This window comes from Protopterus annectens, chromosome 14.part0 (assembly GCF_019279795.1).
Source record: "Protopterus annectens isolate FY-2018-M chromosome 14.part0, PAN1.0, whole genome shotgun sequence".
NCBI lineage: Eukaryota > Metazoa > Chordata > Ceratodontiformes > Protopteridae > Protopterus > Protopterus annectens.
The window spans coordinates 357379352-357399425 of NC_056748.1; the positions used below are offsets into that span (position 1 = coordinate 357379352).

Here is a 20074-nt window from a genome sequence, read left to right on the forward strand (position 1 = left end):
AGGTAGGTGTCTAGTGTGTAAGGCTTTGGCAGATAAATTTTTATTTAAGTTGTTGGGAAGCTTGAAGAGTAGGTTGCAGTAGGTAGGTGACAGTATGTGTGTGTGTTAGTTTTGCTACTGGTGATTTTTGTAGATGTATGGTATGTGTGTTTCTCGTAGGTATGGTTTTGAAAGTGTGCAATGTAAGTGTAGTGTGACCTTGGAGTTGATATATATAATTAGCGGGGGGGTACGGGGGGGCTTGCCCCCCTGCTTAAATGTAGCTTAGTAGTTTTTTTGGTTTGGTTGTTGTCATTTTTCATGGGGTCAGGAGAAAGGCTGTATTTGTATTTAGTTTTTCGATATTTTGAAAGTTGGCATTGTAGATTTCAGGGTATTATGTTTTAGTTATGTTCGTCTCGATATTGTGAACTTTGGGATTATGGTCTTTTGAGATTCAAAAGTAGATTCATGTAGATATATATATATATATATATATATATATATATATATATATATATATATATAGACATACAGCGGATATAAAAAGTTTACACACCCCTGTTAAAATGCCAGGTTTTTGTGATATAAAAAATGAGACCACAATAAATCATTTCAAAACTTTTCTCACCTTTAATGTGATCTATAACATGTACAATTCAATTGAAAAAATACATATCTGTTAGGGGAAAAATATAAAAACTAAAAAAGTACAATACGCTGGTTGCATAAGTGTAGAAACCCTTAAACTAATACTTTGTTGTGTGTGCACACCCTTAAACTAATACTTTGTTGAAGCACCTTTTGATTTAATTACAGCATTCAGTCTTCTTAGGTACACACCTGCCATCAATTAAAGAGACTCTGATTAACCTCAAATAAAGTTCTGCTGCCCTAGTAGGATTTTAGTCAGTTGGCTGCTACAGAAAAAGCCATGGTTCGCAGAGAGCTTACAAAGCATCAAAGGGATCTTATTGTTGAAAGGTATCAGTCAGAAGATGGGTACAAAAAAATTTCCACAGCATTGGATATACCATGGAACACAGTGAAGACAGTCATCAAAAAGTGGACAAAATATAGGGCAACAGTGACATTCCAAAAAAAAAAAGACAAGACGAAAACTGGTCAGGGAGGCTGCCAAGAGACCTACAGCAAAACAGAAGGAGCTGCAGGAATTTCTGGCAAGTACTGATTGTGTACTACATGTGACAACAATCTCCCATATTCTCCATATGTCTGGACTATGGGGTAGGGTTGCAAGATGGAAACCTTTTCTTACGCAGAAAAATATCCAGGCCCAGCTAAAATTTGCAAAACAATACATCGTCTTCCAAAGCATGTGGGAAAATGTGTTATGGTCTAATGAGACCAAGGTTGAACTTTTTGGCCATAATTCCAAAAGGTAAGTTTGGTGCAAAAACAACACTTAGCTTTACCAAAAGAACACCATTCCTACGGTGAAGCATGGTGATGGCAGTATCATGCTTTGGGGTTGCTTTTCTTCAGCTGGAATTGGGGCTTTTGTCAAGGTAGAGGGAATTATTAACAGTTCCAAATACCAGTCACTTTTGGCTCAAAACCTTCAGGCGTCTGCTAGAAAGCTGAAGATGAAGAGGAATTTCACCTTTCAACATGACAATGACCCCAAGCGTACATTCAAATCAACAAAAGAATGGCTTCACCAGAAGAAAAGTAAGGTTTTAGAATGGCCCAACCAGAGCCCAGACCTAAATCCAATAGAAGATCTGTGGGGTGATCTGAAGAGGTCTGTACACAAGAGATGCCCTTGCAATCTGACAGATTTGGAGCACTTTTGCAAGGAAGAGTGGGCAAATATTGCCAAATGAAGATGTTCTATGCTGATAGACTCCTACCCAAGAAAAATTAATGCTGTAATTAAATCAAAAGATGCTTCAACAAAGTATTAGTTTAAGGGTGTGCACACACAACAAAGTATTAGTTAAGAGTGTGCACGCTTATGCAACCAGAGTATTGTACATTTTTTTATTTTTTATACTGTTCCCCTAATAGATTTGTTTGTTTTTCAATTGAATTGTATAGGTTATAGGTCACATTAAAGGTGGGAAAAGTTTTGAAATGATTTATTATGGTCTAATTTTTTATATATCACAAAAACCTGGGATTTTAACAGGGGTGTATAAACTTTTTTATATCCACTGGATATATATATATATATATATATATATATATATATATATATATATATATATATATATATATATATATATACATACACACACACACACACACACACACACACACACACACACATATATATATGTGTGTGTGTGTGTGTGTGTGTGTGAGTGTACATATATATATTTATATTAATTTAAATTCTAAACCATCAATTTGCAGGGAAGCATTTTACCCATAATAACTAACAGTTTCCTGTGGAAAACAATACTGACAGTCACATCTCCATCAGCCACTCACCTACTGTCAGTTTGCCACTACGGCAATCGATGGACTCAAACTGCTGACATCCAAATATATCAGCAAACCAGCTAATAATGTACTATACAAGAGTATTGTGGGGGCTTTGCCATTCATATGTCCTTTTATTATAAATTATCAGCTCCATTCTAACATATTTATAAGTCAGCAATCCATTTTGGGGTATTGCTGTCTCAGTGAAATGAATGTCAGTGAATGGCCATTGTAGGCTGAAATGCAAAAAAACTGAGTGTCTGTAATCAGATGTAGACCATCTGAGTATAAAAATACAACATAAACAGACCAGCAAAGTTGATTCACTTTGATGCATTCAATTATCCTAATTTGTGTATATGTAGTATCAACTGTTGCTATACTTTGATTTTTAAATATTTTAAGAACTGAACTACAGCTTTTTAAAAATTGGTATGTTAGTAATCCACATTTGTTGTTAAATTCCTCCAAATGGAGGTGCATGTGAATTTTACATTTGAAATCAATTTTCATTTCGTCACTGCAACAAAATAAGAAAATTATATTCACTTCACAACCAACTATCATACGCTTTAAATAAATGTTTCTAATTTAATTTAGTCATTTTGGATTTTATAAGCAGAAAATAGAGTAGATAACATTGTGAAACTGTTGCAAAGTCATATGACAGTAAAATATATGTACTGTAACTGTACTGGTCCCAATTTGTATCATCTGTATGTATCTATATGATGCAAAGGGAAATGCTATGACCTTACATACAAAGGAGTTTTACCCATTAATGAGAAATTTCACAGACAAACATGATTTTCCTCTCAGTAAAATAGCAGTAACAAAGGTTTGTGTAACATTGCTATAAATAAAATTTTTGAAAGGAAAAAAATCAGAAATTATAGCAAAATTGCAAAGTATAAAAAGTAAACCAAAATAGTGAATTATGAATTAATTTTAGCTGTTGCTTAAAAAATGGTTGAAAGTTTGAGGCTCTGGAAGTTTTTAAATCACATTTCATAAAAATATAATAAAATGTATGTCACTTATATAACACATGGCTTTGCAGCTGCTACACTGAAAATATACACCCCAAATTCTAACTTTCAGTTAAATACAAATGTACAAAATGTAAACTGAGACAATAGAGAATTTACAAAATATCCTTTTTTTATAATATTAATAAAGACAAAAATTCTGTTCTGTTACAGTGCTATTTTAAATACGTGCAAGTAGTCATGTTCATAGATTTTCTATTGCAATGTTCTAAGGAGACTCAAATTCTAAAATTTTGAGTGCCACCTCCAAGATGCACCTGAGCGGAAGTGTCTTCAAAAACACGAGAGGCTCCACTTTGAGGAATGGATGGAAAAATCTCCATTATTTGGAGAGACACATGATCAGTAACTGATGCCCCTCTTGTCATCAGAAGCTCTAAAGGACAGACTTCGAACAGGAGATGATGCAAGGCAGAGCTGATACTAGCTGCTGTCAGTAGAGTTTGAAGTCACATGATTAGAATTCACATGGTTGCTGGAATCTGTCCTTGAACTTGAAGGACTGCTTGAATCATTCTGATGCTAAAAAAGTCAAGAGATACATTTTAAATGGTACAACCTTTTTCATAAACGAGAAAAAAAGTGCTTAGTATATCTATACACACACACACACACACACACACACATATACAAATATACACACACACACACACACACACACACACACGTATATATATATATATATATATATATATATATATATATATATATATATATATATATATATACACACACAATCATATACATTTACTGATCTATTCATTTCTATAACTTTTTAGAATAAATTCCGGGTAATGGGAGTGTGGCCTATCACAGCAAGTAACGGGTGTTAGACAAATGTCAGATAATCATGGTGCACATGCAGTCACTTTCATGCACAGTTAAGGCCAATGTAGCATTAGCAAGCAACATACAAGTATACCTCTGGGTTTTGGAGAGAAACATGAGAGCCCAGCAGAAGCACATGTGAACAAGGGGTGGACATGCAAACTTGATATAAAAGGCAGCCCACAGGAGAATCAAACTAGGAGTCCAAATGTTGTCATTCAGCAAAAACCATTGTGCGTCTGACTCACAAACATACACATGTGCACACACATTATAAACACAAAAGACAGCTAGCCAGACATGTAAACATGATGACAACATTAGCTATTGTGCTGAAGTATAAAAAGCTGCTATACTTAAATTAGTTTGTGCTCACAGTAGAACCACAAACTCTCTTTTGTATCTGGCTTAGGATAAGCTGCACTCTACCTTCTGGCCTGAAAGTATATCTTAAATTTACCTATATCTTAGCTTAATTTTGTTAATTCAATTAGAAATAAAAATAAACATAAATATAGACTGAATTCCCCAGTCATTACAATGTAAAATGTACAATGCATGCAGAAAGGACACACTGACACCCCTGAAAATCATACCCGACTTAAACCCAGTAAATTCAAACCTACATTTAGTTTAACACTAAACAAAACAATTAAAAAAAATAACTGAAAGACATTCACATTTTACTTCAATGTTAGCAAAAAAACATAATGCATACAGAAGAGCCAAAAACACAACCCCTTAAAACAATTGCCATCTAAACTAATCCCATAGACTAAAGGGTTAGAAATTAATTTATACAACTAGACAATCAGAAAACGCCATTACTAACTAAAACAGGCTTGCTTCTTAATCAACTACTCAAAAATAAACGCGCGACTAAAATGCAGCCACATATACATAAACATGCCAATAAAAATCCAGTTACAGATTTATAGGTTTTTTTTTAACCAGTAAGAGGAACGGTCCAGAGACCCCTTTTTCCATGCTAAACAAAGCTTATGCACAGGAGCGCCTTCTTTCCTCACCTGATTTACAAACAACCAGACTAAGAAGGGAAATGAAGGAGTACCCTAACAAACGCAATGAACCAGAATTCAGCCAAACGGATTTATCAGTTTGGAAGCTTTTTTTAGAAGCACATGTCCTGGTCAAAATCTAGTAGAACCACTTATGTGTGAATTGCATTATATATATATATATATATATATATATATATATATATATATATTTAAAGGAAGACTTAAAACTTCAGATCATGATCACGTCTCAGCTGTTCCAAGAGATTAGTGGTAGAGCAGGTAGACCTTTGATGCAGGGGGCCTAGTTTAAGTCCCACAACATGCATACACAACTTTAGAGAATCGGGGACCTGTGTGCTGCCTTTCTGACTGGACAGCGAATATCTCCAGCAGGGTGTTAATGTACATGTAATGCCCAGTCAAAAACAAGCCCGCCACTTCTTTCCATCACAATCATCAATGTTTAGAGCAAGTTACTGCCTGTGGTAGTATGGGCAGGATATGTGTGATAACAACTGATCAATTGCCATCTCACAGCGCATGGTTCTTTGGTTGAGTTTTTGGCTATGATTCCTTCTGCATGGTGTTTGTATGTACTCCCTCTCTGCAGGTAGGTTTTATTGAGGTGCCCTGGTTTCTCCAGACTGTAAGATATAAAATGTTTGCTTCTGGTCATTTGTGATTTTAGTTTTATCTCAATCTAACACCAGAGGGCCACAAAGAGGATAACTATCTTTCTATTTTTTTTGTTGGAAGGATGGGAAGGCAGGCACAATTCCTAGATAGGATTATTATATCCTTGGAAGCATTTGTCATCCCAGTTTATTGGGAAATACTGTTTTATTTGCAATGAACATTAAGCATTAGATACAACGTATTTGTGCTTGGAAAAAACACTGAATTTCATCCCTTACTTATGATTTTTTAGATCACCATTGGACAAAATGGTTGTAAAAATAAAGCTTCTAAGATGCACTTCAGAGCATGCAACACATTGGGACTTGTAGTGAGGGCCTCAGACCTCCACTTAAATCAGTTACTTCTTCCACAGTTATTCCAGGGGAGTCTTAGTTGTGTTTATAGGATAGAAGTTTAAGGGATGAGATATATATAGTCCATGAAATGGCTATTATGAGTGGCTCCTGAGGCCACCTGTTGTTTGACCATTGGTAATGGTCATCGACCTGTCATAATAGAGCCCCACCTCATTCAAATTAGCCCTACCTATTCAGTTGTTTCATGCAGCCTCTCCCATGCTTTGAAGTCACCAGCCTCCACTGCTACAACACCAACAAATACTAATACAGTTCCCCTCTAAGCTACTAAAATTTATCAAACAGATGAACACATACTACAACTGTCTGTGCATCTACAGGAGAAAATTATTCATAATATCTTCCATTCAAAAATTCTGTACAAAGTCCCATAAGTCTTAACTCAGCAGAAATCCAGGCAATTCATGTAGCCCAACCACGTTAATGGGAAATACTACTCTAACAGAAAAACTATAAAAAAAATGTCTAAATGGAATACACAGTGGTCTGCATAGCATGATACACAAATGACCTTCTACTGGAGGATTAAGAAATTTAGATCATGACTCTTAGCTTCAACAACTGTCCAAAGACTTGCGCCCAAAACAGTACATGTTTAATAAAATACATAAAGATATATATATATATATATATATATATATATATATATATATATATATATATATATATATATATATATATATGGGTCCCCTTCAGAACATCTAAAACCCATAACATCTAATTTCATAACATTGAGACCAGAACATCTAAAACCCAAAATGTCTAAAACCCATAACATTGGATTTCATAACATCTAACACTACAAATCACATGAAAATAACATCCCCTCCACATATAATAACACCAAACTGCCAAACACATTTTTTACTACGTTTCTGCAGGGGAGCTTGATACAGTGGGGTTAGGAAATTAACTTTTTCCCACTGTAGTGTGATCTTGGAATTGGTATATTTAATTTACATAGTAAAAAGTGTGTTTGGTAGTTTGGTGTCATTATATGTGCAGGGGATGTTATTTTCTTGTGATGTGTTGTGTTAGATGTTATGAAATTCAATGTTATGGGTTTTAGATGTTCTGGTCTCAATGTTATGCAATTAGATGTTATGGGTTTTAGATGTTTCAAAGTAGACCCATATATATATATATATATATATATATATACACACACACACACACACACACACACACACACACACACACACACACACACACACACACACACACACACATATACACACACACACACACATATGACACTTTGTTGTATACTCATATACACAAAACTGAAAAGTTTGAGCAAAAATGCTCAGTCTTTCCATCATTCCCCCACGTCCCCTGCTAATTATATACCCCAGCTCCAAGACTGAACTAGAGTGGGGGAAAGGTAAATTACCCAGTTTCCACTGTCTGAGATCTCACACAGAAAAAAAGCAAGAATGTGGGATCAGCTGATTTCAGTCAGCTGTACTGGCATTTTTTCTGTGTGACGAACACACATTTCAACCACCTAAAAAAAGGCACTAATATGGATGTAGTGAAATCACATATCTGGCAGACAGTGTTGAGATTTTGTTTTTTCTAAATCTGCATTGCAAGATATTTCATGTATTATACCAGACCCCCATACGTGTGTGTATAACATACATATATATATATATATATATATATATATATATATATATATATATATATACATACAGATATTTTTTATCTATTCTAACAATTGAAACTGATATTGGTGTGATGAAAATATTCATCTGGTGCACAGTATAGATATTTTGGTCTATCTATATTCTTTGCAAGTCATCAACTGACATATCACCAGTCTGTGTATGTCAGTAAACATTTAACAATATTTTGTGCACATTACCAGTCACTGTAACTCAACCCTATTCAGGTAAAAAAATGAAAACCAAAAAGCATACAGAATCTTACTTCAGGAAAAATGACTACAACAACAAAAATCAACCCCCAATAAAAAAAAAAATACACTATAAAAATAAACCATGAATAGCAAGTGCATTTAGTACACACCAGGCCATAGATAACTAGTGCTATATCTATATCTAGGTATTTTTCTATCTTTACTTATCGGTATAGTTTTTGGGTGTGGATATGTGTGTATTTCTACCAAACCTGTGAGAATAAATTAAGATAAAGATATGTGATGTACAGAAAAAAAGATATTCACTGGAAAACAGGTTACTGCTGTGTGAAAAAAGTACTACATGAAGCCTATTACAATTTAAAAACAAACAACTTGTTATGGACTTACACATGCACAGAAACTGAAATGTATTATGTCAACTGCTGAGTGTTTTTGTCTTAAATCAAAAACTTCATCAGAACAGTTGAACAACATTTTCTTATTTATTTAACAAATGGGATACAAATGTGTAACTCAAAACCACCAATGAACCGATTTAAGAAATAAATCTGTAACATTTAAAATGTAATACTATTCATAACACAATGTAATTTTTGAAGCACAAATAGAAAACAGTTTTATAAACAACTTTGTTGTAATCCTGATACAAAATTGCCATGATGATTTGTACTGAAACCAATATGCAGTTTCATTGTTCTATAAAGGACAGTTATAGGCACAATGTTTTTAATAATGTGTTTCAGATCATTTTCTCTGTTTTATTTGTTCTATTGAACTTCATCTGCCACTATCATTTCATATAGAACAGGTAAGCAAAGAGAGTCTTTTATGATAAATAAGATGAGACAGTGATCATTTTTCACTATCCAAAGCTATATATATGTAATTAAACATACTTATATGGTATTCTGATTTACCTGATACTTCTGTCTTATTCTAGCTTATTTACTACACAATTCTGATGCCAGCTGTTGATTTTCCCGTTACACTTAAATGCTCACATGACATTCATTCAACTTGATTAGAGCCCTGTACTTTTTAAAATAGTTGGTTCTGCAGACTTCCCTACACACGTTCCAAGTGAAATTACCTGAGCGTCAGGAGCCTGCAGGGGAAAAAAAAAAGACAAGCAGCATAATACCAAATACGTTTTCCAACAGGAAATCATTGCTGGAGTAATTTCTAATTAAGCTTGCCCCCTGCTTAAAAACAAAACAAAAAAGGATTTTTTTTTGCCCTTTTCAGTTTTGTGCATTTTTTTTTGTTCTTTTGGAATGTCAACTTTTAGGAAGAAGGTGCTTCATAGTAGAACCTGTTATACACTCTTCCTAAGTTAATCAGAATTTTATAATTTTCTTTACCTTACTCACATTGTACCTCTGATATTAAAACATTTAGCTATGCAACATAAATTACCACATTAACTGTTGCATTATTGCAAAACATGTTTTTGTTCAATACATACTAATACTTATGTCAGGGAAAGTTAACAAGCGGTCTCACCTGTCGCTTAAAAATTCTGTGCAATAATCCTTTTTTTGGTGGCTCAGGAGTGTAACTTCTGTCCAGGTCAGGTGGAAGTGTATTGTTTGGTCCAAACACATTTAATTCTTTGAAACATTCAGTTTCTATCATCTTAAAAAAATAGTACAGTGTTACTGCAAACAAAACTTTGTAACTTATGCAGCAATCACACTTATGAAACAATCAAGACTCTCAGTCTGCTCTGTGCATTGGTTTTACAACTGTGCATATTAAACTAGATCTTTAAAACTAGCAACTTATTTCTACATAAATGTTCTTAACAAATCATCATTTATCTAAAGACTAACAACTGGATTCACAAACTCAGCAACGCAGCTCAGGGATGGCTCTTACTGAGCCGCAATGTTAATGCTGACTTAAAGCCAGAGACTCAAAAATGGGAGGGGGGTACAAATGGAGTTCTCAAATGCAATTAGCAATTAATTAGGGAGTTATGTGTACTGCAAAAACCTGCAGCATGGCTTAATGCCATCACTAAACATGCCAATGTCCCCCAACAAGCAGATACTGCAATGACATGAGTCAAGAGGAATGGCAGAGTGAGAAGCTCAGCACAAAGCCAGGATGCATTTCTTACTTTATAATAAAATGAAATGAATGGTTTGAGAGGCTGCAAGTTGCTGCACCTGCAAAGAGCAGCTCCTGCCATTATATGCATTTTGTTTGCCCTTCGTGGAAACTGATGAAGCAGTGCACAAAGAGACTGGATGTACAATGCTGATTTGCAAGTGCAAGTCATTGTTGCTGTTGCTATTTTGTGAATCGTGCCTAGGGGGTACCTCAGTCACTTGGCACAACAAGCTGGCTGAACATAGTAATCCAAACTTAGTGAATCACGACTGGCCATTTGGTACTGCACTAATCCACAAATGAACCTTGTGGCTAAGCAAAGAACTTTCTGAATCAGGCCCTGGATACAAAAACAGAAAGAGAGAGAGAGACAGACAGACACAGACAGAGTCAGACAGAAAAGGATACAGAGCTTGTCTGTCATTATTTACTTCTGAATTTGTTCACTTAGTTTTTATTATAGTCATAATTAATGCAGTCCCTGAAGAAAGTAATGTATACCCACCCAAAAAAAAAAAAAAAATATATATATATATATATATATATATATATATATATACACACACACACACAAACACACACACACACACACACACACACACACACACACACACACACACACACACACACACAAATATACATACATTGCAAAACTGCAAACAGACTGACATTTTAAATTCACTCTTACAGAAATAATATTATGCTACAGGTTACAAATCAATGGACAAACGTTTCTGATGTAAGCAGTTTGTGAAAACCCCTTAATTTACACAGTCCTAATACCTTATGCTAACCAATACAAGCATCCACCTCTTGGTGACTGAGGCAGGCAGTTAGATGACGGAGTAGACGGGGAAAAGACTGAAAGAATTCCTGCATTTAGTTTCCTTTATGAAAGTAGCTACACTGCAATTGCTGCCAAGTAATATGGATAACCACTGAGCTGACAATGCAGAGAAGATGTTTGTAATGTTTGATCTCCCACAATGCAGGATGCTGCAGGCATGGGCATTTCTTCAGAAAGACTGCAGCACAGTTCAGAAAAGAAGAAGAATAACATAAAAGAGAAAAGGAAAGAGCCCAAAGGATCGAAGGAGAAGGCTAAGAAGGGAATTATAACTGGAGATCAAGCTGTGGGAAAGAGCCCAAAGGATCGAAGGAGAAGGCTAAGAAGGGAATGATAACTGGAGATCAAGCTGTGGGAAAGAGCCCAAAGGATCGAAGGAGAAGGCTAAGAAGGGAATGATAACTGGAGATCAAGCTGTGAAGGGCTGAGTTAATACAGAAGACAAAACATGGAAGACAGCAAGGGAGATGGGAATTCTCGAGAAAGACAGAAGACACAGAGGGACATCAGGAATAAAGTTCATTTTGGAAGGGAGCCAAAAAGGACTATGCTAGGTGATGCTCCTGGACAGTAAACCGTGAAAAGTGGGAAATGTACTGGTAGTAGGGGAGTCAGTTATTCAAGGATTCAGATGAGAATTTCAAGGGAAGGAGCCTATGGACATGCAGACAATCTCTAGCCTGTTGCTAGCCACAGCAAACCAGGTAGCATCTGCAGCTAACATAGGCATGAATGGCATAAAATGTTTACACACAGCAGTCCATGTAAACAGCAATGATTTAGCAAAGAGGACCATGGGTGAAGAAATCAGAAGGAAAAGGGAGGTAGAAGCCAAATGTAAGATGGTGGGGATCATGGTGGGTTTCTCACTGGTTATATTCATGTCCAATGCCAGCAGGCCGAAGACGGTCAGAACAAACCAGTTTCAAAAGCTGGGTGAGGAAGAAACAGGAGATGCATGAGCTAAGAGGAGACTGGGGGAGGACATCTAATAACGAAGACTTGCTTTGACAGCAAGACAGACTCTGTCACATATCAAGGGGACAGGCTGAAAGGTTGCTCACAACCCTACAACTGTTTAACAGAGGTAGAAGGGGAAGTGGAAAAAAAATAACTGACCAAGTTGAAACAGAAGAGGAATGACTGAGAAAGCAAGCTAAATTACAAAACAAAAAGTAATAATTCTGAGCCATACAAGGGACCTTGGAATGAAAACTAGCAAACTTTACGTGATCATTGCAACAGCAAAGGCGGTTAGGGGTCAGTAATGGGGATGTGGATGACAAACAAGAAGAAATGAGATATGAAAGTCTCTGGATACAGGATTAGGAAACAGAAGAAAGGATGAAGGAGATCCATGTTAGGGAAGGAATCAATCACACAAATAAGAGCACAAACAAAAGAAGCCAACTGAGGCAGCTGAAAGGGTGAATGAAGAAAAAGAAAATTCAATAAGTATCTTATCAATTATAGAGGATGGGATGAAGAAAACTGGTGAATAGCTACTTAACCATAACTCAAATAACCTGCATGCTATCTGGAAAGGATGAAAAGCCTGTCCAGGAAGGGTTAGAGAGATGAAGTGGTGAACATTATAAGAGTAAAAGGGACACTTAAATCCCATCAAAACTGAGAGGAATATACTAACATCTAAGGTATGTTAGGAAATGAGAGAAGTGAAGAAACTGACAAAGTGGGCACTCAGCATCATACAAGATAAACCACGTGAAATGTAAAATTCAGGATACTGTACTGTTTAAAGGAAAAAACGATGGAAGATGGAGAATCATTTACAACACCAAACATGCAGGCACAGAGATTCCAGGATTTTGTAAACACAAACCCCCTGGACCAGACTGTCAATATGATGAGCAGGAGTGCAAAAATACTGGATCAGGTTCTCACTAATATGGGAGAGTGCTGCACAACCCCTAGTATAATGTCTTTTCTAATAAGGTTGGATGCAAAACTGTCTCCTTTGAAGTAAAATAAAAACCCAGAACCCCAGCTAACCCTAGAATGTTCCGAAACTACTCTAAGGCTAATTTCCTACTATTAAGTGACAACCTAGAAAAATTTAAAGCCCCCATAAACCCCAACAGCACTGCTGTCTATACGGAACTGTTCACTGAAACCCCATACAAACATGTTAATGACTGCATAGAGGCATCTGTACCCACCAAGGATTAGTATAGAGCTAACGCAAAAAAAAAAACCCTGGTAGAATTGGATTCACTTCATATTCTCGAAGTACTGAAATGTCGAAATTCAGTATTTCGAAGCTATAAAGTCGAATTTTTGAAACATAGAAAACTCAGAAGTGCGAAATTCAAAATCTCGTACACTGGAGATTTTGAATTTCACACTACTACTGCACACACACACACACACACACACACACACACACACACACACACACACACACACCATCCTCCCCACATACAAACGCAAGCTCTCTACTACATAAAAACAGAGGGGCAAGCCCCCCTGCACCCCATGGGGGGCTGCACCCCCCACACCTGCACCCCCCACACCCCCACTTAAATATTCTAACTCCGAGGTTGCACTACACACAAACGCACACACACACCACCACCACACAAGCTACATTCTGCTTGCACACACACATCACAGCAGCAAAAACACACTAACACACACCACAGCCTCTACCCGAAATCCTTAACACATACACACACACACACACACACACACACACACACACACACACACACACACACACACACACTTACCTGAATCCATAACCATAGTGGAATCTCAGAAGCACGAAATTCAAAACCTCTGGTATTCGGGGTTTTGAAATTCGTGCTTCTGAGCTTTCGCTCTTTTCAGGATTCCACTTTATGGGTTCGAAATACTGAATTTCGACTTTTCAGTATTTTGAGCTTCTAAAGTGAATCCGGTAGAATCACAACATCAATCAGCCCTACAGCAGGAGGAAGAAAATTATGGCAAAAATTAGGAGGTGTAGCACCTAGCAGGATAAAGGCACCTTCATCAAACTACTCAAAGGAAAAATAAAATCTAACAAAAGCAAATGTGAGGTCAATTTGGATTCCCAGGCTAAGGACGACCACAAGGCATTTTTTAGCTGTTTGTAACCTCAAAGGCATTACACAATTGTGTGCAGAGCTCATTGTTAATGCAGCTATCTATACTGAGCCAGTAGTGGGGTCTGACTGGAGAGATGATAAGTCAGCAAGCAAAGGAGAGTAGTATTGCTGAAATTGAATTCATCCTCAAGTCTTGGTGAGTACCTTCACGAGATGGACCCTGTTTTTCAAAAAATCTCACCAAGATGACACTAATATATAGACTGTATTTTATACAGCATATATCATGGAAAAAAAGTAGGTCAAAAATTTTAAAAAAAGATATCGAGACCCAGGATAAAAAAGTGCCCAATCCTTATAGGTGCACTGGTGCCAGGACTGGAAAAAAATGACAGTGCAGAATCCTTAAAACCCAGAAACATTCCCACAATTGGACCAGGCCAAGACCAGGTGGACGATGCCCCCCTTGTTGTAGAAGGAAGTAGCAGTCCACAAAAACTATTAAGCCAAAAGAGAGCCATAAAAATGATAGTGTGGACTATTGAGGATAAGAAATAAATTATGTATTGTCACTATTATGCAAAAAGCCCAGAATTTCCAGACACAAGATATACAAAAAGATTATGAGAGAAATTAGAGGAAAGAAAGTACTTCCACAAGAAAAACTGTCAGAAGCTTCAACTAAAAATTTGTGTTCACTAATACAACAGATTTGTGGAAAACATTATATAAACCAAGAAACTTTGATCTGTTTGGAAAAAGAAGCATCTGAGCAAGTGTGAAAATATAAACAACGAAACCTAGAGATTTTTGAAAAGTATAAAAAAGAAATATAGACATGGGAAAGAAAAGGAGATTTGATATGGTGCAATATTTAGGCAAAGTTGAAAGCCAAATTAATCAATATAAAAAAGGCATCCCCAAAGATATTCAAAGAGAAATACAGGCAAAGGCATCCAGATATGGAACATTTCACAATAAAAGAAATAATATCACAAAGAGGGAATGCAGAAAAGAAGATTAGTAAAGTAGAGGTTAAAAAATAGAAGATGAAGTTATGGAATGCCTACGAAGTGAAGGATTTGGTGTAGTAGCCCTAACACAGCATGATGGAACAAGTCCCCAAAGTAAGGAGAAACAGGAAGATCAGGAGACATCTGAAGATGAAAGCTGGACATGGGAAAGAAAAAGAGATTTAATATGATGTAATATTTATGCAAAGGAGAAAGAAAAACTAATCAATACAAAAAGGCCGGCACCAAAGATATTTGAAGAGAAATACAGAAAAAGGAATCCAGACATGGAAAACTTTACAAGACAAAAAAATAAGAAGACAAAGAGGAAGAAGATTAGTAATAGAGAAGTTAAAGAAATAGAAACTGAGGTTATGGAGTACCTGTGAAGTGAAGGATTCAGTGAATAAACTCTAATTCAGAAAGCACCACAGCAGGTTAGAGCAATGGACATTCAACTTAAGGAGAAACCAGTGGAACAGGAAGCAAATGGTCAGCTGCCATATGAAGATATTTTGGAGCCTTTCACAGGAAACCAGTATAAATGTTCCCTAGAAGCTGGACAGCAAGGGAAGGAGCAGGAAACTGTGGCAACTCTGATGCAGTCAATGCTGAGGAGTGATAGGCCAGTGAATCCCCATATGACAGAACAACGGATGGCACAGGATGAAACTGAAGAGAATGTGCTACAGGAAGATGCTATAGAACTTTCTACAGAATGCTTGTAGGAAAAGGAGAACAAACAATGTGCCCTCAGTTTAGAAGAAAATCAGCTAAAAGAAGAGTTGTATGATTTAATACAGATAGACAGGCATACTAAGATCAATGAAAGAAAGACACTGCAGAAGGTCAATAAAACCCCAAAAGTCAGAAGTCTGATAAAACAAATGAATACAGTAATAAGGACTGTCCATACTGATTCATGCAATATAAGAGAAGTAAACAGAATATATTACTGCGCAGCACAAGAACAAAGAGTAGTGAGGGAAAGGAAGGGGAGAAATTGAATATCATCATGGAAGTATCGAACAGAGATAACTATAAAGCAGTCAAGACAAGAAGTGTCACTGTTAGAAGAGTATAGAAGAGGGAACAGATCAACAAAAGTACTAAGAAACATAGACGTGATAAAAGCAATGCACAGTATTACAACCAATCAGGATCTATCTTGTACTATTGCAAATAACAAACTAAAAATCTCAGCACAGTCAGAAAAACTTAGAAGATACACAGATAAATATAAAGGAAAAGTACAAAATAAGCAATTTACTGATGACCCAAAAAAGTTCTATAAAGAACTGGGAAATGAGGCAAAAGGAATTGAAAGTCCATTCAAAAAAGAATAAACAGACTTTGGAGAAATATCTATTAAGACCCTGTGGAACATAACAAAGATGCTAAATGGATAGAAGTAGTAAAAGAAAGAATAAGAAATTCAAACATACACAATATGAAATAGAATGAAGTAATGGCCAGAGAGATTGAAATAAAGTTAAGAAAAGCCTTTAGCTGGAAAACCCCAGGCCCAGATGCAGTACCTAACTTCTAGCTAAAAGTATTAACATCTTTGCAGGAAGATTTAGCCATGAGTAAGAACTATTTATATGTGCATCCCAAACAGACACCAACCTGGTTAACAACAGGAAAAACAATTCTCCTACTAGTGATTCTGCAAGTTATCCTAAAAATTACAGACCACTACCTTGCCTTCCGATGACATATAAACTATACACCGGAACTGATGCTGACAGAGTTTATAGTCATTTAGAAGAAAATTTGATTATGGCAATAGAACAAAAGGATAATAAGAGAAAGTCATATGGAACAAATGATCATTTCTTGCTAAATAAAGTAATAATGGAGAACTGTAAAAAGGGGAAGAATCTAACTATGGCATGGATTGACTACAAAAAAGCATTTGACAGTATCCTACATTCATGGATAAAAGATTGCTTAAAAATGTATAAGATACACCCTACACTGATCAGTTACATTACAGTGACCATGAAACAGTGACAGACCACTTTGCAATTAAGCCATGGTAAAGGACAAATTATTATTCCAGAGATATAAATTCAAAGGGGGATATTCCAGAGTGACTCTCTGTCACCGCTGCTATTCTGCCTTGCCCTTAAGCCATTAAGTTGTCTACTTAACATATTAGGTCATGCTATAATTTGGCTCCTAGAAAACAACAATGTGTAAAAACTTCTCATCTTTTCTTTGTTGATGATTTAAAACTGTATATCTCATCAAATGGGCAACTGAAAGCACAACTGCAAGTAGTCAAAACTTTTTCATATGATATAAGCATGTCATTTGGTCTTGATAAATGCGCAAAAGCAACCTTTAAAGCAGGAAAGCTACAGCACCAAAAAACATCAGTTTGGGACAAGAATGTGAAATAAACAACTTGAGCAAGATGGAGTGTATAAATACTTGGGAATTGATGAAGGATCAACAATAAAACATGAACAGATGCAAATAAAATTTAGTAAGGAATAATTTAGAAGACAAATTAATCCTGAAAACAGCATTGACATCTAGGAACAAAATTCAGGCTATAAACCAATTTGCACTTCCTGTCCTAACTTACAGTTCTGGAGTGACTGATTGGCTCCAAAAGCTGTTGGACAGATTAGATAGGAAAACAAGAAGGATGCTTCATGCTCATCAAATGATTTATAAAAATCAGTGCATACCAAAGTTATATATTCTCCATTCTGAAGAAGGAGGTATGGGTCTCCTTGAAATTTATTACATATACAGATCTGCACTCATGGAGCTGCACACACATCTGCTGACCCCACAAGACTCAAATTTAATGAAAGTTTTGAAACATGAGGAGGAAAAAATCTAAGATGACTTCCCTGCTTAGTCTAGCAGAAGCATATTGACATCAAGCGGGAAATGAAATCAAACCAGAAGTAGATAAAAATCAGGCAGCAACTGATTGTGCCAAAAAAAAAAAAAGAAATAATATAAGGTGAAGGATCAGATGAAAAGGCAAGAAATGTGGAAAATGCATAAATACACTTGCAAGTACAGAAAACTTCTGGAAGAACCTCATGCTGATCAGGATCGAATGCAGGAATGGTTAAGGAGAGGCAAATTCAAACGGAAAGATAAAAGATTAATACTGTTGGCCAAGATAGTGGGCTACATATACGCTGATTTACAAAGTCCATTGAACATGTGGGAGAAACAGACAAATGTAGGTTTTGCAAAACAGAATTAGAAACAGTTACACACCTTGTTGCTGGCTGTGACATACTAATGGCAGAAGGACTGTATACTGAAAGGCATAATAATGTGGCAAGACTGTTGCACTGGGGATTGTGCAAACATTATGGCATTGAAGTGACTGAAAAATACTGGAAACATAAGCCACAAAGTATCATAGAAAATGAAGATGTCTACATCATGTGGGACCAGCCATTACCAACAGTTCAAAAGACAGATGTGAGAAACCAGACATAGTGGTCCATGAAAAGACGACAAAAGTAGCACTGATCACTGAAATCGCTACACCCAGTGACTAAGTGTCTTGCATACCGAGAAACACAAAGTCATAAATTATCAGGATTTGGAGGCAGAAATGAGAGCAGAGCAATGTGGCAGAAAGATACCTAGACAGTTCCGATAGTAGTAGTAGCAACAGGTCTTATAAAAAAGAATCTACAATCGTATTTAGATATACTGCCTATACATGTACCTCAGTATGAGTTGCAGAAGGAGTCATTACTGGGCACATTGTGGGTGCTGTAAGGAGCACTTCTGGCTGACAAAGATTAAAACAATACTAATTTCATGAACTGTAATCGTATGTTGACTTAGGAATGAATGTCCATTCATGTCATGGTGTTAGAAACTCAAAAGACTTGAAGAAACTAAAAAGCCAGAATATATAGCAAACCTACTGGCAGACAAATTCATCTCTAAGTTTACCCTTCTCTCCCCCTCAACCTCCCCTCATGAAATACCATCAAATACAAATCCTCCTACTTCACTAGGAAACAAGTAATCAATGTTCTCTCTAAGGCCAAGAACAGTGCATCGATGGCCCCAGACAATATCCCAAGATGCCTTCTAATTTAACCATAGCCTCCAAACAGACCACACCTAATGAATGGAGAACAGGAACAGTCGTCCCTCTACACAAACGTGAGCCAACTACAGACCCGTAAGTCTCACTAGTGTTATATGCAAAGCTATATACAGATTTATCACTGAAATGATCAATAGTAATATAGGAAACCTCCAGACACTGGATCCAACCCAATTTGGTTTCATCAAGGGCAAGTCATGCCTACTCATCCTGGTGGACTTCTTTGAGAAGGTCACCAAAGCAATGGATGAGGGCAAAATGGTTCACACTGCCTACCTTGACCTGGCCAAGGCATTTGACACAATAACCCACATGGGCATTGTTGACTAACTCAAGAGGTTAAGTATAAACCCTTATGTCACCCAGTGGATAGCCAGCTGGATCACAGACAGGACCCAGAAAATTATAACTGGGGAGTCCACCTCTACATAGAGGCCAGTCATAAGCAGAGTCCCTCAAGTATTGGTCCTGGGACTGCTCCTTTTTGGCATTTACTTTTCTCAAGTCAAAGTTAATGTCAATGTCAAGGGCCTTGGGCTGACCAAATTTCCAGACAATTGCAAATTGGGGCAGTCACAGAATCCCCCACAGACTCTAATATTCTTCAAGAAGGGCTGAGACAGACAAATAACCATTGACTAAAACTAA

General features: G+C 36.5%; 1 protein-coding gene across 1 annotated transcript in view; it reads right to left on the bottom strand.

Moving 5' to 3' along the window:
* Positions 1 to 2998: 2998 nt before the first annotated feature.
* Positions 2999 to 20074, bottom strand: part of GRK5 (G protein-coupled receptor kinase 5) — a 1993659-nt gene continuing 1976583 nt past the window's right edge. Inside the window, exons 15-16 of the mRNA XM_044056079.1 lie at positions 9776 to 9907; positions 2999 to 4001 (exon numbers count right to left, since the gene is read on the bottom strand). Of these exons, the coding sequence (XP_043912014.1) occupies positions 3903 to 4001; positions 9776 to 9907 (231 nt within the window). The 3' untranslated portion in view covers positions 2999 to 3902. The remainder of the gene's footprint in view (positions 4002 to 9775; positions 9908 to 20074) is intronic.